At 51.4% G+C, this 25,869-nt stretch overlaps 3 protein-coding genes across 24 annotated transcripts in view; all 3 read right to left on the bottom strand.

Moving 5' to 3' along the window:
• The window catches only part of MRRF (mitochondrial ribosome recycling factor), a 217,363-nt gene that overhangs the window by 160,414 nt on the left and 31,080 nt on the right, over positions 1–25,869 (bottom strand). The window lies entirely within an intron of this gene.
• MORN5 (MORN repeat containing 5) overlaps positions 1–25,869 on the bottom strand; it is a 173,696-nt gene that overhangs the window by 116,753 nt on the left and 31,074 nt on the right. The window lies entirely within an intron of this gene.
• The window catches only part of DAB2IP (DAB2 interacting protein), a 238,113-nt gene continuing 224,334 nt past the window's right edge, over positions 12,091–25,869 (bottom strand). For 13 of the 16 annotated variants that reach the window (XM_035555499.2, XM_050714561.1, XM_035555496.2 and 10 more), the window contains 4 exons: positions 24,141–24,293; positions 20,707–20,909; positions 19,182–19,269; positions 15,525–17,595 (listed from right to left, as the gene is read on the bottom strand). In XM_035555499.2, coding sequence (XP_035411392.1) covers positions 17,428–17,595; positions 19,182–19,269; positions 20,707–20,909; positions 24,141–24,293 — 612 coding nt within the window. In that variant the 3' untranslated portion in view covers positions 15,525–17,427. Of the gene's footprint in view, positions 17,596–19,181; positions 19,270–20,706; positions 20,910–24,140; positions 24,294–25,869 lie in introns of all 16 variants that reach the window. The other 3 variants (XM_035555498.2, XM_035555512.2, XM_035555504.2) reach the window with 2 other exon arrangements.

Here is a 25,869-nt window from a genome sequence, read left to right on the forward strand (position 1 = left end):
TGTTTTGTCAAGAATGCTGGACTATACCACTGGAGCTCTTTTGGAGGAGTTCTACAGAATAGTCTTATTTTTCAAGAAATGAACTGTGAGTTCCATAATCACACTCTTCTTGGGGGTTGGGGGGGAGCAGAGACATGAGACTGGTTGTAAAGAACACGAGTAACTTAGAACTTCAGCGCTGCTCAGCCAATTTTTTTTCTTGCCTCATATTTTATTACCATAATGTATCTCTACATAGCTTGATTTTTCTCCTCTGTTCTGTTCTTTACTGTTAATAATCTACTTGTGTTCTAGTGTTCATCATACTGTCAAAAATCTCGAAGTTGTAAGACGGCACAATGCCTGGGCAGTTAGGCTTGGATTTGAGAAAATTACCTGATCTTGATATCTAAATGTTCCAGTGGCTGGCATATCAGAAATGTTACCTGGAATACATGAAGTGTGTTGTCAATACAGAGAAAGTCCACACATTTAATGTCATAGACTAAATGCACACACAATACTGAGTGACTTTTTACTCTAGGAAAAGTTTAGTATTTACTTTCTTGATTTTTAGGTTTGAGCAGCATGCATTTTTCCCAAGTGGCAATCAGTAGCATGGCAATACAATGCAGAAGTCCACACATTTAATGTCACGGACTAAATGCACACACAATATTGAGTGACTTTTTGCTCTAGGAAAAGTTTAGAATTTACTTTCTTGAGTTTTAGGTTTAAGCAGCATGCGTTTTTCCCAAGTAGCAATCAGTAGCATGGCAATACAATGCAGAAGTCAAGCTGCGGCTGCAAGAAACTAATACCTAGCATGTGTTAATAACAGATGTGGGAGTAGCTTCTTCTCTTCTTCCTCTGTAACAGAAATAAGAGTAATAGTAGACGATTGTTGTTTTTTTCAGTGGCTAGACAGTTTGAAACTTTGTGTTGTACATAAGAGGGTGATTGTAGACTAATGCCACTGCCCTCTGCCTTGTTTAAGTTTCATAAAGATTATTGCAGTATGAAGATAAAATGCCAAACTCCAAGGTCTGGCAGCTGTCAGAACAAATGAAGCTGAAAGGGTCATTTTTTTTTTCACACTTTTATTGTAATATATTTGAAGGCATTCACAAGTTGAAAAATGGTTACTTCTCATTTTGTGACATCTGACATTTGTCTTGCAATTGGCAGTGTGTTACTAGAAAATAGCTTACAGTTGCTCTCATCTTGTGATTGATGTCCTGTAAAGACAGAGTTATAGAAGACTAAGATTTGAAATGGTATAAATGCAAATACCTTTCTTTGGAGCTTTCTAGTAGTACAATCTATGCCCTAAAATATTGTGAGATTTTTTTGCTATTATATAAGTTACCCTGATATCAGTGAATTAAATTAACTATTGCATATAATGAACACTAGCAAGATCTCTATTTTGAGATCTTTATATTCTCTGGATCTAATACTGATTTTCATAACCTGTGCATACACAGGCTGATGCAGTATACCCTATTTATTTCCAGCTTCAAGTGTGAAGGGTCCCTTGTAGAATAGATAAAATATTCAATTATCTGCCTCTAGTAACCCGGTGTTCATATATTTATATAATTGGAAAACTGAATGCCGTATTATTCTCGGGGGTGGGAGGTGGGGGGTCTTGCAGTAAAATAGGAGTGTACTTCAGAGACCTCACAACAAAGTCACACTTTCCTTCCCTTCCATCTAATGCAATTTCCTCGCAATATTATTCAGCATCCAAAGCAATTTCACATAGCTTTTAAGTTAGCAGTCTGTGCAAACACAAGAAAATGACCAGAGATGCAAAATTCAGAATATGAATGCTAATGCACTGATAATCTGTTAATCCTGAGATAACTTTCTAGCAGAAGAAGCAATAATGAAAGGTATGCAAGTGTTGTTTTTTAATAGTACTTTTCTATATATTATTTTCAGAGAATAATATGCTCACAAACGGAATACTGAATGCTATATATAAACATTGCATACCAGTGAGATCTTTTGTGTTATCAGACACATTGGGTCTGGTATTTTTCACTGGATATAAATCAAAATAAACCACCTAAACATCTAAAGCAGATTTGAGGCAAGTGTGTCCAGAATTTCAGTCCAGTCATTCCCCTCCCTTCCCTGAAGGCTTGGATCTAGCCTGAATGCACCTAAATTCACTAGGTGACTCCTTGCTCAATGTAAATGAGTTGTTGCTCTGCATGGAGCTGTTGTAGTCTAAGTTGCTTGAAATTTTTCTTCTGCCTAAACTTGATTTGGCTCTTGAAACTTAATCACTCTCTCTGCCTGGATCACTTTACTTGCCACGCAGTCCTAGATGCTTTCTTTCAAAACACAGTTGGAAAGGGAGATGTTGAGCTAATTATAATGTCAGTGCTTGCTCAGGTGTGAGACCCAAGTCCACCTGCTTCAGAGTTTGTCTTCTCAGCTGGAGCTCTCCTCCCCCTGCTGTGCAGGTGACTCCCTTTTATCTGCTCTATGCCTCTGGTTGCATTAATCTTTTGTTCAGCCTATCATCAGGTGGTCAAAGCACCCTTCTAAGAGATGGAGGATGCAGTTTGGAAACCCACGTGATGATGAGCGATCTTCTCCTCTCCCATCTGAGCCTAGCCTTGCATGGTTCATTGGAAACAGGGTAGGTGCCCACCCTCATACTGAGTGCACCGGACAGAAGGGGCTGGAGCCTCTGCAGAGATTTTGGGGGTGCGAAAAGGGCACTGCTCCACACTGTGGGATGTGGGAGTTCTCGGGGCAGTGTCATGCTGAGGCTGTAGGTAGGGCCTCAGGAGGAGCAGCTGCCAGCTGGATCCTGCCTGGTCAGTGTCTCGACTGCTGCTCCTACCTGCCGTGGCGTGAGCTATAAATTACTTGCAACGTGCCCTTCATAGGGATGTGAAGCTGTGCCCTGACCAACTTTGTGCTTGCCTGCACTCGTAGCCTGTTAGGCTTTAGAGAGGGAAAGAGCTTAATGACATCTCTGCTTCATGTTGCCAACCGAGTGACTTCTCATTCCGTGCTGACTTTTTTGTGCAGTGATTCCCTTGCACACGATTGTTCCCGTGTGTGAAACAGGAGCCTCAACGCCTGCCACCATGTGGACTTCAGTGCCAGGCTGGCATTGCAAATCAGTCATTATGACAGCTCTCCGTTCCTCGCCAGCCCTGTGTCTGACCTTATTCTGATTTCTGTCTGATGGACAGTGACAATCTGCTTCTAAATATTACCTAGTTCCCTCTAATTTGTTTCCTTTTCCATCATGCTTTACCGTGTTTCCTCCTAATTCCAAAATCCTGTTTTTCAACTTGCCTAATAAAGCGATATGGTCAATTTGGCTGAATCCATTAGTTTAAATTTCTTTTTTTTGCTGTACAATGTTTTCTGGAAGATGAGTGTCTTTGAAGGTAAATCTGTCCTGCTTCATCTTTTTGGGGTGTTATCTTGCATCAGCCTTTGCTGAGTAGATGCATCAGTTCGAGCTTTTCCATGTTGGTTGATCAGAAGATTGATCTCTGCAGCTTTATTCGATTAGTGCCAGCCCTCGAGCCTCTCCTCACTCAGTCTGCCATGGTAATAGTGGTTGCCAGTGCATGGGCTTCCTTTCTTTGAGTTTCATAGATGAGAAATGTATAATAAATTATTATTTCGCCAAATCAAGCCCTTGCAGCATCCCTGGGCAGATTCCCAGAGCATCCTGACACGCAGCCACAACCAGCCGCACCCTGGACTTGGGACATGGCCGTTCCTACACTGTGCTTCTCACTCTATGGGCATATTTTTAAATTAATACAAAGAGCTGAAAATGGCTGTAAAGCTAAATGCACAGAATGCATCCGCTTTTCTCCCCAGTCCGTGTGCTCTGAGGAAACGCCGACAGCCCCTCCCCGTGAGGAGATCGCAGGAGGGGCCCCTCAGCATTGCCCGCACCTCGCTGGGCTCCCACCGACACCATGGCCGTGCTGCCTGGGCCTGGTTCTGCTCCCCTCAGGGCCTCACGTGGGCCACGGCGCGTGTGTGGTGGTTGCTGAGACATGCGGGTGGTGCTTGTGCCTGTGAAAGTTTTCGATGCAGAAAATGATGTGTAAATAGAAAATGATGTGGTGGGGTTTGTGTCCGAGTGTGTGCTGGTGCCTGATGAGGACAGGTGCTGTGAGTGGCCAAGTACCTGCACCTGTGGGGTGGGGCCCACAGGGCTTCCAGCACCTTCCAGCCCGGTACTGCACTATGGGGTTCCAGCACCATCCTGCCCAGCACCGCCCTGTGGGGCTTCCAGAATCTTCCAGCCCAGCACTGCCTGGCAGCAGCGGCCCTGACCAGAGGCAGCAGCACGGCCTCCTGCCGGTGAGTGATGGCTGCCGGGGGGGCTGAAGGGAAGCTGAGGCTGAGACCTGTGGGCAGCGGGGTGAGGGGGCTGGGGGGGCCCGGCCGTGTGGCCTCGCCAGGGCCTGGTGTGGAAGAGCTGCCCTGAGCGAGGCTCTGCTGCTGGGGGTGACCCAGGGGTGCCGGGGGGGCTGAGGCTTGCTGAAAGCAGCGGGTGGAGGCAGGGGTGTCCACAGTGCTTCGCTGTGGTGCTGGCTGCGGCCCTGCTCCTGCACAAATGGGGCCTCTGGGGCTGGGGGGGGGCCGCACGCCGCTGGCGTGCTCCTCTCTGCCTTTCGTTACTTCCTTGAGTCATTTAAACCATGAAAGAATCCCTCGGTCCTGTAAGTAGGTTGGAAGTACTAGATTAAACAGTGCTCTAGCAGTGTAAAATACAGCATCCCTCGGTTCGTTAAGATTAATTTGTTAAGAGAAACTCCCCTGCAGCGTTCTTCTGGGGAGCTTTTTGATAGTTCCTGAGTTGGCACCTGGTGGCTGCGTTCTGCCACAGCGCTGTGTGTTAGAGGGCGCTCGGTAAAAGCGGTTACCCCACGGACTCGGTGACTTCTTTCAAACCATTCAAGCCTTTTCTGTTCAACTGCACCTACTGCGGGAGGATCTGGGGACCTGATGCTTTTGCCTGATTAACTTTAGATCTCATGGGGAATCTGCGGTGGAGCCAGGACCGGGGGCTGTTCCTGATAACATTCACTGCTTTCAAAAGCCCTAATTATTAGGAGGACCCAGAGAGCTGTATTTTTCCCGATGTTCATGCAGCTTCTAAGCAGCCTAAGGTGGAAGTGGTGGGAGATGGTGAAGAAATTTGAAGGAACTTTGTCTTTCTGTGCTGACGGCATCAGAGCTGTGTGTGGTTTGCATCCCGCTCTGCCATGGGCAGTTAGTTTTAACCAGTCAAAGGGCAGAGGTCGAGTCTTAGTAAACGTTTTCCACCTCTTGCTCTGTAGAGAGAGATGTTCTGAAGCGCATATCCCTCGGGGGGCTAATTTGGGATCATGACTACTGAATAAAATGTCTATATTAGCACTATTTAATAATGTATATTTAATGTGTCAAAGATCCATGAGAATAGCATTTATTATCTGGTAGGTTTGTCATTGAATGAAGTAGGTCACTTCCGTGACAATTGTTACTGTTTTTCAGCAACGAGAAAGAGAGAGATTGCAGAAAGCCCCTTTGGTTTTTGACACTTACCAGCTCCGTGAGCTTGCAGTGGTGCTGCCGTGCAGTTTGTTAGTTTGAAACAGGGAGGCAAGGTTGAAGCAGCTGGCACATCTGTTCTTTATTGTGCCCTTTTCCACCTCTGATGTCCGTCATGTGCAGAAGTTGATCGCAGCCTCATAAAGCACGGAGCTGCCTTGGTGTTGCATTAACGCTGCGGGACGCGGGAGGCTGTAGGCACAGCATGGTGTCACGAGCTGGTGTGCTGTCAGTTGTTAATTCCTCAGCATAGCTTGAAACCAGGGCTGTGTTTACAACTGGCTTTGCTAATATTGTTCAAGTTACTATTAAATGGACCCAAATTCAGTAGTGATTTGTAAATACTGCTAGGAAATGCATCAGTAGCAAGTCCTGGACAAATTATACTGAGAGAATCCGTGCAGGTGTAGAGGGGAAGAATCTGGGTTTCATTTGCGGCTGGGGTGGGAGTGCAGGAAGGAGAGCAGCAAAGGCCCTGAGACTTATTGCAAGTTGAAAGTGCCAGCGATCGTTAGTGGAACACAAACAGATTTTTAGAAGAGTAATTTTTTCTCCCCTCTGCTCACCTATTGCAGTCTGTTTAATCAAAGAGCTTCGTTTATTTTTCTTGAAACTCTCACAGCTTTTAACATCTGTGTTTTTCTTCTTTCTTTTTTCTTCCTACTCCCCCTTTGTTGTCATTATGAAGGAGGAGAGAAGAACTGAACTCTCTCACCTTCTCTCTCCTGATCCTGCTTATTTTTGGTGTTATCCAGAAATTAGTTTATTGAACTCTGTGGTTTCATCGATGTTACCAGTTTTGGAGAGCATTGCTTTGCAGTGGAGCAGAGGGCTATCTGAACTCAAAGCTGCCCTGCAGGCCCCAGCCAAGTGGGGAATTGGGTGGTTGAGCTCCTTCTGCTTCTGTCTCCTCTGGCAGGGCTTTGTTCAGCCCTCCTTTGTAGCGGGCTGTGGACGCAGGTATCTTGTGCTGTGCGTAGCTGGAGAGCTGCGGTGGAAGGCAGCACAGAGCTGCCTTACCAGGTGCCTTTATCTGCAGCCTTTTTGATATCTGGGTGAATCTGCCAGGCACCTGCTACTGTCCAAATGGTTTTTGTGGCTCTTCCAGTTTTTGTGACAAACAGGCCTGCGTGTGGTTACCTTAGTTTGTGTTATCCCTGCTTACAAAATGACTGAACATCTCTTGGTAGCAAAGGCAGCAGTTAAAGCAGTGGTATTTATATGGTGCTGCCTTTTAAATGGGTTTGGGAATAGCTGCTTTCTCTGCTCTTGAGGCCATGGATATTTGAGCCCCATGCTGCCATCCCTGCAGCAGCCTCCTTGTGGCCGTTCTTGCCAGCTTGCTGTCAGAAACAAGCCTGCTGCCCATCGCTCTGTGTGCTAGCCTGCAGCTCACGCCTGCACTTCCCAGCCTGGGCAGCTGCCTTGGGTAAAGCCTCCGTGTGCCAGTTACTGCCAGGACCAAGCTGCCGCCGCCGAGCTGGCCAAGCTGGGAGACTCGGAGGCGCTCTGTTCTGTGTGGTTCAGCTGGTGGCTGTCAGCTTTATCCTCTTTGTTCTCATGGTCCTGTCTTGGATCTGGTGGACCAAGGTTTCTCTTTGTGCAGACTGGGACTGCTGGGCTGTGCCGTGCTGCAGGTGATGACTTGACTCCTTCGCATCCCTGATAAACAGAACATGTATGCTTAGCTAGTGGCTGGCACTCGCCCAAGCTGCTTAGCCTGATGCCTCTTCGTGCTTTGCTGTCAAGCTGTGTGGGTTATTCGCTTACTGCTTTAACTACTGCAAAGCCCTCGCTACCTTTCTGCACAGCGCTAAACAGCAGCGGCTCGTCCAGGCTCTGTGCTGGGCGCAGCAGCTCCAGCAGAGGAGGCAGGTTACTGAGCCCATTCCCAGCACCGGCTGTTCGTCCCGCAGGGCTGCAGTGTGCTTGCTGCCCGCTTGGGCGAGAGCGGGCTACTGGGAGCACTGGCTGAGCGCTCGCTGTTCCCAGGTGATGACTCTGTTTGTACAGCTGCCGCCTGCTTTTGGAGGTGCTGACTGGCACGACTGCTCAGGTGCCTCTGCCTGCGAGCGCTCGAGTGTGTTCAGTAGTTAGAAACCTGTCCCAAAAACCGTGAGTGAGTGCTCTCCTTGTGTCTGTCTCTAGCACTGCTCTGCTCAGTTACTGGTTTGTTACCCGTCTTGGCTTTCAGGTGGGTTTTTGTATGGGAGAGGTGTTTTGGGAAAATCCAGCTGTTGCTGGCAGGGGCAGGAGCTGGCCGTGCGTACGGGCTCTGAGGTGGGTGCCTGCTGACCTGCTGCTCAGGGGTTCACCTTTCAACAGCTCTCTTGCAGCTTAGGAGGCGGCAGCGGGGAAAAAAACACTTGTCTTGGCACGGGTTGTGAAGGGCTGCTCTGCACAGGGAGGGAGAGCGCTGCCGTGGCTGGGTACGGGGCCGATGCGGTTCCTTCGTGTGCTGCAGAGGTCCTGTGTGGGTGAGGGGTGGCATCTCGGCTCCGAAGTCCTGCCGGAATCTCACGTTAGGTATCTCCAGCTGCCCCTTGTCTTTGCTCAGCTGGGCTGGACCAGTCTTGCTCTGCACTCTGAGAACTACTGTTGTTTTTCAGTAGGATTAAATAGATAAAAGTGTTTCTTTTTGTCTAACGCTTCCATGCACGCTGTCTCTGGAGCGTTCTGCTCGCGTGGTTTGTTTCAGTAGGATGAAGGCCTGAGCCTTGTGCCAGCCCTGCCCCAGTTATGTATAGCAGAGCTCGTGCTTTTCTTTTACATCGTTTCTGCCTTCCTTGCCTTCACTTCACCTTAAGCACACACAGACACACAAAACAACCAAAAAAGACTCCACTACCCAAATAAATCCATCTGGTCCCTGTCTCAGCCTCATTTAACCTGCTATTGAAGAGATTGTATCACCTGGTATTCAGCTGAAACCTATTACCTTGCATGCCCAAGCATATCATATTGAATTACCTTCACCCATAGGCCTGCAGTGTTTGTTAATAGCTAATGGCATCTTTTAAGTTTGAGGTGATTTATTTGGATGCACTTCTATTTCGTAGTGCAGCAGGGGTTGTGCGTTTGTGTTTTAAACAGAGCTCAGTGAGAGGATGCAGGTGGGCTCTGCGGAAAAGGTCAGGAGAAGCTAAATGCAGGCTCGCTTCGCACCTCCTGAGCGCAGCAGAGCTGGGCGCTGACCTTTCCCTGTGCTCCCACTCCTTGCACTACCCCCAGCAAAAGCGAGCATTAATAACTGGAGCGGCTTCGTCTGCCTGCACGCAGCCAGGAGCTCCAGGAGAGCACTTGGTGTGCTCGCTGTGCTTGCCTGGCTGTCCTGGGGCGATCCCTCGGGTACTGGGGGGCTCGAGGCCCACCCGTGCCTTCAGGGGTTTTGTGGGGAGGGGGCTGGTGTGCCGTGGTCCGGCCCTGCCTCCCCCAGTGGCAGTGCTTCGCCTGTGCCTGAAGCGGGAGTGCTCTTCACAAACTCAAGACCCATCTCCCTGGGTTATAGCTTGTGGGCTGAGTGTAGCCTCGTGCTTGTCCTTTCCTCAGTCCAGGTCTCACTGCTCTTAGTTCAGAGAGGTGAGGGAGGAGCATGGATTCAAGGTGGAAGAATGTTACTGTGATAAATCAAAAGCAATCAACGTGGGATCCCTGTTCAGGTTTTATTCCTCAAAGATACGGCACAAAAATCAAATGGTTGAGGTTATTCAATTATAGCTCACACCAGCAATGGAGAAATCTGATAATGTAAAGGGCCTGCATCAGTATTATTTATGTGAGTGGAATTGTGCTTGCTGTCAGGTAGGAAACTGGAAATCCTACAGGTGTCCAGATCTTTGTGCCTCTTCCTTTTGCCTCCTTTTTTAATAACCAAATAACCTAATCTATGTCTCTCTAAGATCAATAATGGAGCAGGGCACGTAATGACAGACTGGAAAACGTTTTCCCCTGGGTGAAGGGAGTGTGTCTCAAAACTGAGCCTGCGAGCAGCTTTGATCCTAATAAAGCCAGGCAGAAGTAGCATGGCACATTAAATGAAAGCAGTGTGCAGCCCGCTCCTGCTGACCTCCCACTGCACCCACCTTGCTAGCTCGGTAGCTTTAATCTTCTCTTTCTCGGCTAACATTGCTCCTGACTGGTATTTCGGGATTGTGCTGGGAGCTGGAGCTGGCTTCTGTTTGGGAGCCTGAGTGCTCCTGCACGTACAGCCCCTGCTGGGGGTGGTGCGGGCTGCGCAGGGGGGGCAGTGCTGGGATAATCGAGCCCGTGCTCTGCCTCCCTGCCCCAAAACTGCTCTGTCTGCAGCTGGGGGTGTCCCACTGGTGCTCTGACTCCTTAACCTGCGTGAGAGGTGAGCAGGGGGTGCCCGTGCTTCTGCAGGCTGCCAGGGTGGTGGAAGGAGCCTCTCTTGGGAGCAGTCCTTGCAGGAGAGAGGCCCCTTTGCAGAAACTTGGGCAGGTCCCTTAGGCTGCAAGGGTGGGTGCTGGGGGGCTCACAGCAAGGGGGAGTTTGCTGCTGGGCAGCACTGCAGCCTTCCGCCCCTGAGCAGGGCTGCTTCCACCCCCAGGGCGGCTGGTGGCCTTCCTCTGGGGCACGAGCGTTCGCCTCTTCTCAGCGCTGGGCCCACGTGGCGCTGGGCTTGGGGCTCAGGGCACTGCCCGGCTCCAGCCAGGGCTCAGCTGCCGCCCGGTATCGCCGGTCCTTCCTGGAGGACGTGGAAGAGTGCGGGGAGTTGGTAGGCACGGATAAAATAAAGTTGTGAACGGCGAGGGGAGCTGAAATAGCAACATCGATAGTGGTTTGCAGATAATGATCTAATTAGCACAAACAACAAGTTTCCGCTAATGACTCTTGTTCTTCCAGCCCCTTCCTTTCTGCTTGCCTGTCCTTATTGACTCCTCCGGCAGCGGGCGGCTGAGCTCTCCCAGTCCCTGGGGCCGAGGCTCTGGAGGTTTGTTTACTGCTGGCTTTGAGTTGCTGCCCCAGAGGATGTTTGCTCTGGGGCTGGGGCTGATGTGAGTGGGATGGCTGCGTGCGGAACAGGGAGGGAGGGAGGGAGATCAGCTGTTTGGCTTTTTTTTTAGCATGCTAGAGGCCTTGGGAAAGTTGTGCTCCAGCTGTATGTCCTGTGTGAAAATGAGGATGATGACATTCATCTACTGCAGAGAGGCTGGGGGCTGAGTGTTTGTGAAGGACTTGGAAAACCACGAGTGAAAGATGCTTGACAGGAGTGAAGACTGGAGATTAATAATGATCTCCGTGGCTGCCTCGCCTCAGCCTCCTCCGAGCAGGAGCTGTGCTGCTCACGGGGCTGTGATGGAGAAGAAGCTGCCTGGCACCAGGAGCAGCCTGCGGTCTGTTCGCTCTGACATAGCTAAACTCGGCACAAACCTGTACCGTGCCATTACTGGAGCATTATTAATGCTGATGAGTCTTGGGCTAAAACGACTCTCCAGATTTAAAAAGCTCAAGCAAACCCATTTGGAATCCCCAGCCTCCCAGCCCCGTATTCCCCTTGTTGTTCTGGCTGCTGATTTGCAATTCAGAGGCTCGCTCCTCCCAGCCTTGCCCTTCTGCTGAGCAGCGCTGGAGCTGGAACCCGCTGGGAGCGGCTGCAGCCAGATGCCAGGAGCCTGAGATGCTGAAAGCTGTCAAGAGCACGGAGCTGTTCTCGGTGTTTTCAGCTGAGACTTCAGCTCTGCTCTGATGAAGCCATAACAGAGACCGCTAAAGAGGTTTTATTCAAATCAAGGTGTTACTGACTCTTTGGAGCAGTTGCTGAGATCCCTGCGTTTCTTCCTGGGAATTCTCCTCTCTCTCTCTCAGCCTTCAGAGCCACCAAGGTTGAATTCAGAGGGACGAGCGCTCCCCAGCCTGGTGTGGGACCAGGGGAGGAGGCGCTGGGAGCAGAGATGGGGGCTGGAGGAGCTGGGAATGGCCGACCTGGTGCAGGCCGTGCTGCGGTGCGGGCACAGAGCAAGGCTCAGCCACTGGGCTCTCTGCAGGGCCCTGTGGCAGGCAGGCAGCAGAGGCTCTGGCGTGAGGACAAAAGGCTCAAACCTCCCCAAAACCCCAATGGCAGTGCCCAGGTGTGTCACGAGGAGGGGTCGGGCACTGGCACTCAGGTACAGAAGCGTCAAGCACCTGGGCTGGGTGGAAGCCGGCAGGGCCCAGTGACCCGCCTGGCTCAGAGCTGCCACCGCGCACGGGGACAGCCACGGGCACTCGCCACATCTTGGCTCGTCCTGAGGCAGCCAGCTTGTCTTCCCCCTCTCTCATAGGAGCTAATTATCGCGATGGTAACGAGGCAGAGGTGCTGGTGCTACCCAGGGTTTTAATGACTCCTCCAAGTTTTCTGCCACTTCTAGGAGGAAGCCAAGGGAAGGGCTTTGGGAGGAGAGGGGTGGTGGGGAAGGCCTGCAGGAACCCTGAGCGTGGCCGGGCAGCCCCAGCCCTGCCGTGTGCCGCAGAGCTAGAGACTGGGAATGACTGAGTAGAGGCGCTGGAGCGCTTACATAAAATATCTAAATAAATCTTTAATATTTCTAATTGCAAATGTACATAAATTGCACGGCCACATCATTTCTTTGAACACCAACAACTTTCTCTGTACATTATTACATAGTTTAAAAGGAGCTGAAGGAGATTCAGCAAACACTTCCACTTTGCATTTTTTTTGTTTTTAAACATACTTACAAAAAAAATTTTTCTTTATAAGAGGATATAAAACATAGCGACTGCTTATCAGGAACAAGTATCAGCTTAAGCAGATATACAGAGAGAGGTATATCTTAAGACACAGTGATGTATGAGAAAGGAATATGTGAACATGGAGACTGCACTTTGGGGTACTGGCAGCTGATGCAGAACCACGTGGAATTTACAGCAGTGTCACAGCTCAGGTCATCTGTGAAGGTCAATGCTCCAACATGACACCTTTTTCAAAGCACGGTTGTTTTTGAATGTCATGTAACACCCTCAAGACTGGATTTGGTTTGGATGGATGCCTGTGAGCTGCATGTTAGCATGCTTCGATCATCCCACCCCTCCCACCCCCCCTATATTTTCCGCAAGGGAAAAGGAAAAGGCAACAGATTTCTGTGCAGGGTTAGCGCAGGGCTTGGCTGCTTCTCAGGGCAGGGCAGGAACTGTGTGGCCAAGCCTTGCGGCTGAGCAGCCTGCTCTGAAACTGCCCCGAAGAGTCAGGGACCCGCATGGAGGGGCAGTGCCCCTGCCTGGGCCAGAAAAGGATCCTCCTGGTGCCCGTGAGCCCCTGCACGCTGCCCCACGTCAGGGCCTGGTACTGGCCAGGGTGCTGTGCTGTGCAGTCCTAGATTGCTTCGAACGCAAACCTTTGGGAAGAGGTTGAGCACTACAGCCACTGCAGGGGGAAGGATGGGGTGCTGCACAAGAAACCTCACACTCACCCCGAGGGCAGTGTCACAGTTGTGCCCTTGTACCGGCTGCTTCATGCTCTGGAGGCAAGGCCACAGCGACCCCGGGGGAGCTGCTGGGTGCTGCTGGCTGCAGGACCGCGTTCAGAAAGGCAGCCCCAGGGGCTGCTGCCCTGCCCCGGGGGCGCAGTGGGAAATGAGCCCCTTGCAGATCTCATCCGAGCCGCACCTGGGGGCTCTCCTGGCAGACTACAGCAGTGAATTTTCCACCTTCTGGCACTAAAAATCCTTTCCTTGTCGATCACAGATCAGACTTCGTTATGTTTTCTGTTGCATCGTGGTATGGACTTAAGTAACAGGAAAAGCCTCTGGACTAGTTGCTGATTTCTTTCCTAGGAGCGCCTGTGGTGCCTCGCTCGGGCCCACCGAGTCCCTTCTCCCTTCAGCCTCCCCGTAGCAGCACAACCTGCGTCCCGCACCCTGCGCGACCCACCGGGCTGCCTGCCAGGCCAGAGGATTCAGCGCGTTCTCACAGTGCAATCAGTGCTTTACAGCTGCAAAAGCAGAAAACAAACCCAACCAGACTCCAATGACGATGCAGTGACAAAGGGCTCTTTGGATGGCAGCAGGCTTTGCAAAAGGGGCTGGTGACTACGCTGTAGTGTTAATTGGCGTGGGGAAGGACCTAGGTCCCTCCAGTTGGTTGGCACTGAACTTAAGCCATAATCCCTGTCCAAAAAGATGGTACTTGGAGTCAGCAGAGGTGTTGGGGTATTGTTCAGTCCTTTTCATCCCCGTTTACACAAAATTTTGCTCATTTTTTTCAGCAGTGTTCACTACAGTTTAACAAAACCCCAAATCATAACTCTTAAAACAGAATCCCTGAGGTGGGCCAACCCCAAATCTGGATCCCTGGCTTTTCTCCCTTCCCTTTCCCTCAGATGCCCAAGGGGAAGAGGTGGAATCATAACCTGTGGCTGGATCCAAATTTGCTAGCTTGAGTCCACCTCACCTAAACAGCATTGATACAGCCAAATCCTGACCAAATAAGCAGCACCAGAAGTAAATTACTATATACAACTGTTAGTGAGATAGATACGTTACAGTAAACACTGAAAACATTTACAAAAAAATATTAAGACTTGTATCAAGATAAAAATCTGAGTGTGTTTTAGTGTTGTTTACACTTTGACAAGTTTGCACTAGAACAGCTTCTTATTGTAGACAGCGCAAGAATGGAAAAGGAAACGGAGCAGATCACAAAACATTACGCGTAGTGGTTGCTTTACTCCGGTGCCATCGCCTCGGTATTGCTGTGCCAGCTCCCAGGGCTGAGGCCGCAGCTGGGTACCCTGCCCGCTGCGCTGACCGCACGCATCGCTGGCTCCCGCTCACACACACGTGCACGCACACACACACACAGAAATGTACAGTTTATAAATAACAAACACAAACTGAAGTAACAGATCTGAGCTGAGCCTGGATCTTAAACCCTATCCCCAGCGTTTCGCAGGGGAGGGTGGTAGTTAGGTCCAGTTGTTGACACTTGCAGGGGAAGGCGACACAGGGATGAGGGGCGGGGGGCTCTCCACTGTAACGAGACCGCTTCCTGATTTGAGTTTTGTTTCATACTGGCTCAGGAAACTAAGCAACAACTCCAGAAGGTATTGGCACTGGAACTTTTAAGGTTTTTTCTGTTTTGTTTTTTTTAATAACTCACTGTGGAAGGACTTAAGTGTGCCTGCTACTTCAGCAGAACAATGTGTTCAGTAATTTGCAACTTTGAGGTTAACCGGGAGTTTCTGACAGCTCCTGGGGAAAAAAAAGAAAAGAAAAAAAGGGGGGAGGGAGAAGGATCTAAAAGCAGTGCCTTGGCTTGTGGTTGAGCAGGAGATTAAGCTGCACTTTGCTTAGCTTCAGTGCTAAACAACTGTGTTGTGGGTGGTTCTTTTTTCCAGCTCTTACGGAGAGCACTGACTGCATCCCAACATTACTTCCATGTACGAATGGGAACGCTGCTGGTGGGGCGCCCGCCCCATGCTCTGGGAGCGTTTCCATTCCTCTCTGTTACTTGGCTCTTGAAAAACTTCGTCTCTCCCAACACCGGTATGTTGGAGCTCAAAAACAATTAGCTCTAAAAATACATCTCAGGGCAACAGCAGTTTAAAATAGTCTTTTTGCAGGGTTCTTACAGTGTGTATGAGACAACGGCAGCTGGTAAGTGTACGTACCGAACCGTTCCCAGTACCCTGTGTATTCCTAACCTGTCTGGGTCTTTCTCCAGTTGTAACCTCGTCAGTTTTGTGTGGGTCTTCAAAGCCATCTGTGCTAGTCTCCAAATTCAAAGGTGACTGTACTTGCCATAAATGCTTAGTGATTACTTTTCTCTGAGGAGCTCCTGTTGGGGTCTGCTGTGTGATTGCACCACTCTGCAGGCGTTGGCTGGGCGCGGAGACCTCAGTGCAGAGCAACACGTCCGCTCCTCCAAGGACCAGAGCTGCAGCAGGTGCAGCCGCGCCAGGCTTGGCCCAGGGCTTCCAGGCAACAGAAAAACGCTTACAAAAAGAAAAAGCAGCTTTAATTTTGAAAACAATTGCATGTGGAAGAATGCTGTTAATGAGCCTTACGGCTGTGAGGTGGCATGGCAATGCAGAGCTTACTGGCAAACAGCGTCCTGCTCGGGCAGCCTGGGTACTGAGAGGTTGGAGACGGTACCTAAGCTGTGCAGAGCGCAGCGAGCATCCTAGTCCCTTTGGACATTTACACATGGCAGGAGGAGCTAGGACAGGCGGTCAGCAGTGTTAAACTTTAGTGGGAGGAAAAGGCAGATGTCCTGTACACTGTACACTGTCATCCAGATCTCAGAGAAAATCTCTGGGCTCGCGGTACGAGGGACCTGCTCTGAGACTGGGAGTCATGAAGGACTAACTTAAAAAAACACAAACCAACAAACACACCGTGGCAGCAGGTCAGCGGCACAATCCCCCGTTAAGGAGGTGACCCCTCCGCTGAGCGCAACGTGTCTGAATGTGCCGAATCTGCGTGTTTCAGCAGCAAGGAAAAGTCTAATCCTGGCTTATGCCTGCACAGTGCTCCTGACAAGGGGGCTCTCGGTGGTGGCTGCTGTTCCTGTTGGTTACTCCCTTATGACCATGTTTTACATTCTTCAAGCCGGTTAATTTCCATGCAGTGCTCATTCCCAATTTAAAGAGGACAGTATTCCAGAAAATGGGCTCTTTTTTTTTCTAATGCATACTGTGAAAGAAAAGAAATACAATTACCGATCTTCATGGGTCTTCAGGGCTGTTCTTGTTTCTTTGCCTGTTTTTCTCCCCAGAAACAGTAAAAATCTCCGCACAGAGTATTACATCCCCATAACGAACCCTTTGTCAAGCAAGACGCTGGCCGTGTCACAAAGCCCGTCACTCCCCCGTGCCACGATGGGCACCACCAAAGCCAGACCCTGCACCTCATTCACAGCTCAGGGACAAAGCTCAGGCAACCTTTACTTTATTCTGTGGTTAGGCGTGTGGCGGGGAACGCAGCGCCCTGAACTACTGCTTTATGAAGACGTTCCCCATTAGCTGAGCGAGCAGCAGCTGGCGAGGGGACCCAGGGAGCCCATCGCCAGGTACCAGCTCCTCCCTGCACCTGCGTGCAGAGCCTTGGGCTGGCTCCGCTCCTTGGGCTTGCGCGGTGGCTCCGCAGCCCCAGCAGCGCCGTCGGACCCTTCTCCACTGCCCTGCCACCGCAGTGCCCCATGCAACACCCCTCTGGTACCGCGTTGCGCCGAGGGAGCCCTGACCATTCTTCTGGACTGTGCCCCCTGCGTGGGCGGAGTTAATTAAACATTAATTTGCTGTGTAAATGCCCTGCAGATAGCTACGTGCTGTAAAAGCCAGTGGCCTCACAAAGCCACGTAAGGAAGGCCGGCCGGGCGCGGGGTTTGCTCTGGGGACAGGGCTGTGCTCCAGGGGGAGTCACAGGAGTGGGGCAGGCTCTCCTGCCGCCCCCGGGCAGCTGCAGCCAGCTGCACGCTCTAACTGCCCTGAGTGGGCCGCTGCCTGCTGCAGGCTCTGCCCAGCTCCCTTTATTTCGCTTCCTGCAATGACAAGGACATTATTCCTTGCTGGGAGGGGTGAGGCATATCCTTTGGGCAGTTTGGAAGGAAAAGGTTACTTCTGTTTAAACATTAAACACTGATTTAAATCCAACAGTGACAGCGATTCTCAAATATATCTTATTTCCTTATGCCACTCATCTCACACTCGATCTTTCCGTCCCCTCAATGTGCTGGCATTAGCATCTCCCACAAAGGCTCAGTCAAGCGCGCCGTCCGCAGTAAGGAGCTGGTTTCTCTGGGGGAGAGAGCAGCCGTTCTTTGAAGCCGCGGCTCACACCTGCTGCTGCACGGTCTCTCTGGCCAGGCCTCCTCTCCTGCGGCAGCGCCCTCCACGGGTTAACAATTACTGCTGTTTCTGAATTCTCCATTCTCTGTAATCTGCAATTTAGTTGGGTTTGTGGGGGAGATCCCATTACGTGTCTGCATGCTGTACCTCTCTTTCAGCTGAGTAAGGGCACTCATTAGCCGTGCGTTGGCAGCATCCAATGAAGCAATGCGTTTCTCCTGCAAAGGAGCGGCAGAGGGGAACGGTCAGTGGAAACGCGCGGAGCCCTGGCTCGGTGATACCGGGGCTTGTCCTGAGCTAGGAGCCCAGAGGCAGCCAGGGTCCGGCCCCTTCTCCTCTGGCAGTCTTACAGAGGCTTTGACACATCAGGCTTTTAAACAAATGGAATCTGAGCTAAATTAATTTTATCATCCCATGTAATAGTTGGTCCTGAACAAAATGGAGATAAAGTTTATTTTTTCTAATTTTTCAGTGATACAGAAATTAATTGTATTGTTTGCTCTAACTGCAGCTGTTATGAAGATGATAAGACTCATGTTCTAAAATCTAGTTCTCTCCCAAGATGGTTATTCCTGCCAGTGTTTAATTGATTTTGTTAGTGTAAATAAATGGTTTAAATGACTTGTGGCCTCCCGGGATGGCTGTGATGGCAATTTCCTTATTCTTACTGATTAGAGTAAGAAGTCCTGTCCAGTATCGTGGGGATGGGAGCTGGAGCTGCTGTGTCGCAACCTGGTCCAGCTGCGCCTGCCTGCTGCGTCTTCCTTCTGCCTGCCGCGAGCGGGGGGATCAGAAACAACTCAGAGGGGCTCAGGTTTGCCTGTGTGTGACTGAAAGATCGTGCACCAGCCTGTCCGACACTATGCACAGCCTGAGATGACAAAAAGCCGAACAAAGCAGGCTGCACAGGCGCGGCGGGAGCCTCTCAGGTACGCCACGGTGGCAGCGGGTGGCCGCAGCCTGCCCCGCGCACGCCTCCCATCTGCCCCGTGTCCCCCGGGCTTTGCTCGAGTGCAGGAGGGATGGGGCTGATTTACCAGTTGTGAGCCAATTACAGGAAAACAGTGATTCTTCTTACAGAGTTACGACTGTCTCATCTCCTTTTTAATTAGCTATACAGTAAATTAGTCATGAGCGGTGACTCACAAGTGATTAATACGGTCATTAGGAGAAAGCCTACAATTTACCAGCACCTAGCCACAAGCTGAAGGAAGGCCTGGCTGCTGAGGAGATGCTGATCTCTGCCTAGACAAATTAAGAGATTATGGGCTGTATTTTCAGATTGTTCTTTCCAAGCAGAGTATTTTGTGCCCACCACCTGATGCCATTCTAATCTATAACACTAGCTGAGCTTGCTAATCTTGCAAACCACAACCCGAATGCTGAACAATGTCAGCTTTGCTCTGGCCAGCCAGTGCTTGCCTTGCCAGCCAGGTCCTGCAAGCATCACTGGGACTCTGCAGGCTCTGAACCCACCCAGCTGATCTTAGCGGGCTGAGCACCATTCAGGCTGATTTTCAGCACTGAAACAAAGGGTGCTTGCTAGGGAAGGAAGGAGGCTCCCCGTCCCTTTGCCTTGCTGGCTGGCTGGCTGGAATAAGGCAGGCTCCCAGCATTGAGGCCTTTCAATGCTGTTCCTGTGAGGTTACACGTGTCCTGCTGAGGTCTGACCCCCCCGTCCCTGACTGTAGCTTCGTGCTGACTCACCCCATGCACATCGTCGTGCCACACATGACCTGGCACTGCTGCGTGTTGGCAGTCTCACCCCTGAGAAGCGCTGCAGCTCTCGGCATCAGGGACTTACCTGTGCATCAATTATCTTCTGCTTGGAGTCCACGGCAGCCTGCATTTCTGCATGGTCCTTCTTTAACTCCTCCTCAACTGACATCAGCCTGGTAGCCAAACAGACAAGAAAAGAAAGCCACGTTTTCAAGCTGCAGAGTGCAGAGCCCTTGTTTGTGAAGTGGGGCGTACTGCTTAAGGAGCTAAGGAACTGGGAGGAGGTGGCGGAAAGGGGATCCTGCAGGCCTGCAACTCCTCCTATCTTTAGGCTCCTTGGAGCTGGTTTGGAGCTGGTGGCTTTGCAGAAAGCGCTCTGTATGAGAAAAACACAGTACCCCAAGGCACCCCTGGAGAAAGGGCAGGGACAGCTTCGGGCATGGCTGGGCACACCGGAGCACATCTCTTCATCTGCTCATTCAGACAATTTCATTCCCAGCTCTCGCACAGCTTGACAGTGACCCAGGCCACTGTTCTACTGCTAAGGCAAGATTGTGCCGATCACCTCCTGGCTGGATCAAGCTACACTGAAAAGTAATGGCCTTTTGTAGCACGCACACGATGTCAGGAATACATTAATTACTTTTGTTGGGCTCTGCCACACTGAGCTGCCCAGACACGAGTCTTACACCCACCCAAATCAGCCACCCAGGGTGAACAATACAGGCCTCATTTAGTCCTCGTCACCGAGGAGGCAAAGGGGTGCTGTACAGCTCTGCAGCACACAGGAGGATGTATGAAATGCCAGAAGGACTATCTACAGATGGGACAGGCCTCACGTAGCAGCCCCCATCACCCATACGAGGTCTAGTTCCCTCAGCTGAAACTGCAGCGCTGAGGCACACACAGAGATGCTCCCAGGACCCGCAGCTGCGCATTCAAACACGCACACACACACACACACACACACACACGTCTCTTCTTGCACAAAAACCAATAGTTCAAGCCCAGTCTTTTTTTCTGGTGATTAATTTTGTCTAGACACCTCTGTAGCAGGCTGCCCAAAAGCTTAAGCGATTAAGGCCAGTGAAGGAAGACCCATTTAGGAGGGCCGATTAAAAGCACTGAATTGGCTTGCCTCAGGTAAAGAAGAAGCCAGCGGGACTGAACAGCCCAGGTACCAGAGAAATGTAACCACCCCATCAGTCTGGGTGGGAGAAGGGGTTTATAGCTAGGAGTAATGTGAGGGAGATGAGATCTTCACTGAATGTCAGGAAAGGCACATTTTGAGCATTAGCTCAATTGCTTGTACAAAAAGAAGAGCAAGCCTGCCAGATCCTCTGAGAGCCGGGGGGGCCTGCCAGCCCTTGCCTCCTGAAGTTTTGTTTTTGTGAATCAGGGAAATGGGGGCAAATCCTTTGTGAGGTGACACTGATGGGGGGGGACCCAAGGAGTCAGGGCTTGAAACTCCCCCAGGGGCAGCAAGTGCGTAAATGCTGGCAAACCCTCAAGGGAAAGCTGCCTGCTCTCCCCAGGAACCTGATTCTCCCGAGCAGGGCTCAGCTCTAATGCCACCCTGGCTGCCTGCCTTCCTCCCGCCTGCCCCGTACCTGCTGATGATGCCCTTCATCTGGATCTCCTTATCCTCCTGCTGCCTCCGGAGCCGTTCCTCACTCTCCTCCAGCCTGGCCTGGTACTCCAGCATCAGCTTCTGCGTCGTCTCCTCCTGGCATTTGAAGCGTGTCTCATACTCCTCCAGCTTCTTGTTGGAGATGCGAAGCTTGTCCTGCAGCACCACTAGGTCCTGCTGGTACTACAGCACGCAAGGACAGACACAGGAGGAGAAAACACATGTAGCACGTTACCTAGTAGGGCTTTGCCCTTGCCAAGGTTTCCCCATAGCCCGATTACGCCCCTCTCCTCCCATCAGACTAGCTGCAAACCCGTGTCAGATAACCCCGCGTGCCGACACCTCCTCGTCCGTCTTCTCCGTGCTGCGCTAGGAGCGGCGCTGCGTTCCGCGGGGCTGGCGCATCACTGGCAGGTTCAGAGAATGGGTTGTTAGCAGAGTTTGGCATTTCACACGGGGAACGCAGGTTAGAGCGACTGAATGGCAAATGCAGCTGGCAGCTCCCTTACACTAACAGCGCGGGGCTAAACACAGGCAGGAAAAGCTGAATTGGTGGGATTTTGGGTTTACGCGTGAGCTCTTCAGCCTATGTCAAGAAATGCGTGTGCTCTGGAGTTGCTGAAAGCCAAGCAGGAGCTGTTAGGCCGGACTGCCTCCTGCCAGGCAGCGGGCACACGGCAGGCACACGTCGGGCGCTGCCGTGTAGCGCAGCGCGGTCACACCGCATCGGCGTGAGCAGGGGCAGCGAGCGGCACTGGTACTGCGCCCTGCGGGCTAAGCGAGGCGGGCAGATGTCAAGCCCAGGCTCAATCCCAGAAGAGCTGCTGCGTGAAGCCAAGACCCCCACAGACTACAGTTTGCACAGCTGAAGCTAAAAATCAGCAGAAGAACCACGTAAAGCAATTACAAAACCGGAGAGCTTCCTAACCCAGTGAGGCTCGGTGTGGCTATTGCAGAAGCACAGCATTCAGTACAACTTGCTTTGGTAAAGGAAAATTCAGTGTAAATCGCTGTAAGACGACTTTCATTTCAAAGTTATCCTTGAAATGTTTTTTTTTTTTAATTTAAACTGCAATAACCTTAGAATAATTAATATGCAGCTGATAATTTGGCTGTTTTAGGGTCAGAAATGGGAAAAAAATTCATCTGTGTCATGAAATCTGTTACAAGGCCACAGGTGTCATACACCAGCTGACAGAAATGTGCTTCATTGTGCACTGACTTGGTTAGCTGCAAACGTGGCCATCTCCTTGGCCAGCTGCACCTATGTAAGCATTCAAATTACGAACTTTGTTTGTCCCAGATTTGAGAGCCCTGCTGTGGGGTTTTACTAAAAGGCCAGCTCTTTGTGAGAGGGCCCCAGCTCGCACAAGTCCCCACGGCTCTCCTACGATCAGCTCCACTGACTTGTGGCAGAATAACCGTAATGCCTCCAGGCTGAACCTTTACGGTGTTGAGGGTTTTCCTGACCGGCCACGGTATTTGCGCCATGGCAGGCAGAGTGGGAACAGCCTCCAAGCTCTTTCTGCCTGGGCAGACGGGCACAACGGCTCGCTGTGTTTTTCCTTTAGCAAAGCTTTTACTGAGGCACTGAAATGAGACAGTTTGCACGTGGAACCGGCGTGATGGAAACACGGACGCCCATAGAGCTGCACAGAAGCACTGAAGTCAGACAGAAGGGAGTTGCCCAAAGAGGAAAGATTAAATACCTACCCTAGCCTTAAAATAGGAGCCGCATAAGTGAGCTCAAATGATAGCAGGAGAGGCCTCGGAGCCCGAAGGAGTCGCTCCTGTCTCTAGAACACTTGTCTCAGTCTCGGTTACCATTCGAGGCTTACAGTAATGGGGAGAGAGGTTATGCTAATGATGGTCCTTAATGCCAGTGACGGGTGTGACAGCAAAGTAACAGAAGATGCTGCATGGGAATGAGACGCCAGGCTCAGGGCAGGGGCTACCTCCGACCTGAGGGCAGGGACCGGTGTGCTGCAGTACTGCCTGAATCTGTAACCCCAAGAGCATCTACCTGGAGCGGGTGCTGGCGACCCCCTGCCTGGCACGTCCCGCACTGACCCTTGTGAAGCCCTTCAGTGACCCAGCGCAGCAGTAACACCGCGCGCAGCGAGCACATCTGGGAACACCCTCGCTGTCACTGGCTGCCTGCTGGTGTCTCTGCTCAGGCGTCTGCCTCACAGAACTTCTTCTGTGTCAGATACTGTCTGCTCAGTACGTGTCTGTGTACTTACAGGAACAGCCAAGGAGGAGAAAGGCAGTAAAAAATGGGTTGAGCTCTCACAAACAACAGCCCTGCTTTTCCTGAGGAGGCTGGGAGCCTTCGCCTTCCACCTCACAGTCCCTACCATAGGGTCTAAAGTCCCTGCCTTTGGCCTTTCCCTTGAATTTAACAGGTAAGAGTCCAACAACGGTACAACACAACAGGCAAAGGCTGCTGTTACAAAAAAACAGAAACGTGTCTGTGCTGGAAAAACAGGAAACAGGTTCCGGGAGGGACACGTCTGGAGTTGTGCGTGACCTGGTGCTAACAGGTGCCTGGTGTGGGGAACGTGACGCACGGTCAGGAAACACCCCACGTGCTAACTGTGCCCAGCTGCAGCTCTCCTGGCAGTGCCAGGCTGCTGAGAAAGCATCTCGCAGAAAAGATTGCTCAGCTCTTGACTGCTGCATCCTTAGTTCTAACCCTACTTCACCCCCGGCCTGTGTACTCACTCTGTTCCCACCCCAGGCTCCTCCAGGAGGCAGGGGAGGGAGCAGCACCCGTCCTGCAGCAGCACACATCCTGCAGCCTTTCTGGGACCATGGGCTCCGACTGAATACACGGAACTGCCTTCTGGCAGGCCGCACACCGGGCAGGCCCTCGTCCGTGTGACACAGCCTTGGAGCAGCGTCAGTGCACCAGTAGAGTCACACCACGCCCTGGTGCTGTACCCGAGACCAGAATCTGGGCTTAATTTTAGGGCTTTTTGCAGCCTTTTAACGTGAGAGCTGCTTCTTGCTACACGTCCCTGCTGTGAGGCACAAGGCTGCCTGCATCCTCCTCCCTGGTCTTCTATAGGTGAGCTGAAACTGGCTTTTAAGCTTTCTTTCCTGCAGCCAGGGGGAAGTAAGAGGCACCAGCTGGCTCCAGATGATGTCGCAGAGCAGCACCAGCACTCGATTCCTGGCTCCTGCTTTTCTCACTAGCTCTCATCAGAGGGCAATTTGAGTCAGTGTGTGAAAACCTCCCAGACCTTCCCCAGCAGTGCCCTGTGACGCTGAGCAGCAGGGAACAGAACCTGACACCCCTCTCTCCTGGGCAGGGAGGTGCCAGACAGCCCACCTTGCCCCTGCTCAGATGAATGACATTCAAGGAAATCCTCTCTCTATTTAGAAACTTGATTCAATCCAATCAGGTTTTACCTTTTCTGCTTGGCTGAGCTCGTCCTTATTCCTGAGCTTATCCCTGTGCTTGGAATCTGGGTCAATGCTTTCATCTTCTAAAAACTGCATGTTCATATTCAAAAGCCAAGCAGCAGTGCGGTCCAGGGCATTGGGGTTCACAGGAGAAGGGGCCTACAATGAAACATACAACCATAACAAAAGAAAAACCTGTAACAGAAATGGTCATGAAGCTAGAGAGAGAATTTCCTTCCAAGCAAGCCCTCTCCCATGCTGCTCAAACAGCAATGAGCAAGTCTGAGCTACCGGAACAGCCAGGGGGAGGCACAGGAACGACTCCTGTTGTGCACCCCACATTATTTTAATACATTGGCCTTCACCAGGCCAAATTCTTCCCTTTGCCATCCCCAGAGAACAGCCGCACAAAGGTGTGCTGCAGAGGGATCCCGCTGCAAGGAACAGGCCCGGGTTTCTGGGGCGGGTCGTCGCCGCTGGCAGATGGGAAGGCTGCTCGCTGGGAAGGCTTCGTGCGGCTACGGCTAAACCCAGCGAACTAAATGCTCCTCTTGGTCATGCTGACGTCTGCTTGGAAAACACAGGTTTCTTCTAGGATGAGCCTCTCCACGGATGAGGTCCAACTCCTCGACATCTCGGCAGCTCCCGGGTGTGCTCAGGTAGCTGTGGGAGCGCGCGGAGCGGGGCTGCTCTCCTGCCAGACAGCCAGAGCTGCGGCTGCAGCTTTTCAGTCCTGGCCTGGGCAGGGACTGCAAGCTCCAGCTGAACTGCATTGCCTGAATAGTTTCCAACCACATCACGAACTTGAGGAAGTGAAGCGCCAGCCATTTCCCCTCCATCCTGGCTCATTATAAACGGCAGTAATTAGTTTCTTGGATGAACACAAGGGATCTGCATGACCTGGTCAAGTGAATTCAAGATAACAAGGCAGAAATGCAGGCGACTTTCTCTTCCATGCAGAGCTCTGGACAGGGGAGAAACCCAGTCGTTGGCAAGCAGCAGACCAGGAGGTTCTGAAGGAGTGGGGGCTGCCTGGTTGTCTCCCTGGCACTGGGAGCTTTCCCAAGCCATCTTTCAGTCTGGTCTTCATTTCCACAGTTCTAAATCAGAAGCTTCAGGCTCTGCTCATGGCACACTTGCTGTAAACCCTGCCCTGGCTTGTGGCTTTCTGTTTTTTCTTAAACCTTCACCTCGGGCGCTGCACCTCTGGTGGCTGCTCACTGTCTGGCTCGGAGGAGCGCTGGCCACCCGGCTTCACTTCAGCGACTTGAAGGCTCTTGGTCCCAGGCTCTCAGTTAACAGAGCTCAGCCCACTGTGCGCAGGTCCTTCCGCCCCTTTCTTCCTTTGCCAAAGAGGTGAAAAAGAGCACCTGATCCGGCCTGGCACAGCTCCAAAGGCAGATCAGCAACTGGACTCACAAAGGCAGGGGAGGCGCTGCTGCCTGGCAGGAGCGGGGCTTGGGGAATTCTATGGGAATGGCCAGGGCACGGGACGCCTTTGGTCTCAAAGGGCATTTAATACCAGCAGCTGTGAAGGAGCAGTGTAACAGGGATTCACGGACACTGCTCACACACAAGTCGAATATGCAGATCGGGCTGGGAGGGCATTTGGGGACTTCAGCTCTTGGAGGAAAGCTTTGCAGTCACCGACTGGCCAGGGGCCGAAGGTTCTGCTGCGCTCTTCGTCTCAAAGAAACTCTGCTACCAACCAGGCTGCTGCTTGCAGAGCTCTGTG

The sequence above is a fragment of the Cygnus atratus genome, chromosome 19 (assembly GCF_013377495.2).
Source record: "Cygnus atratus isolate AKBS03 ecotype Queensland, Australia chromosome 19, CAtr_DNAZoo_HiC_assembly, whole genome shotgun sequence".
Lineage (NCBI taxonomy): Eukaryota > Metazoa > Chordata > Aves > Anseriformes > Anatidae > Cygnus > Cygnus atratus.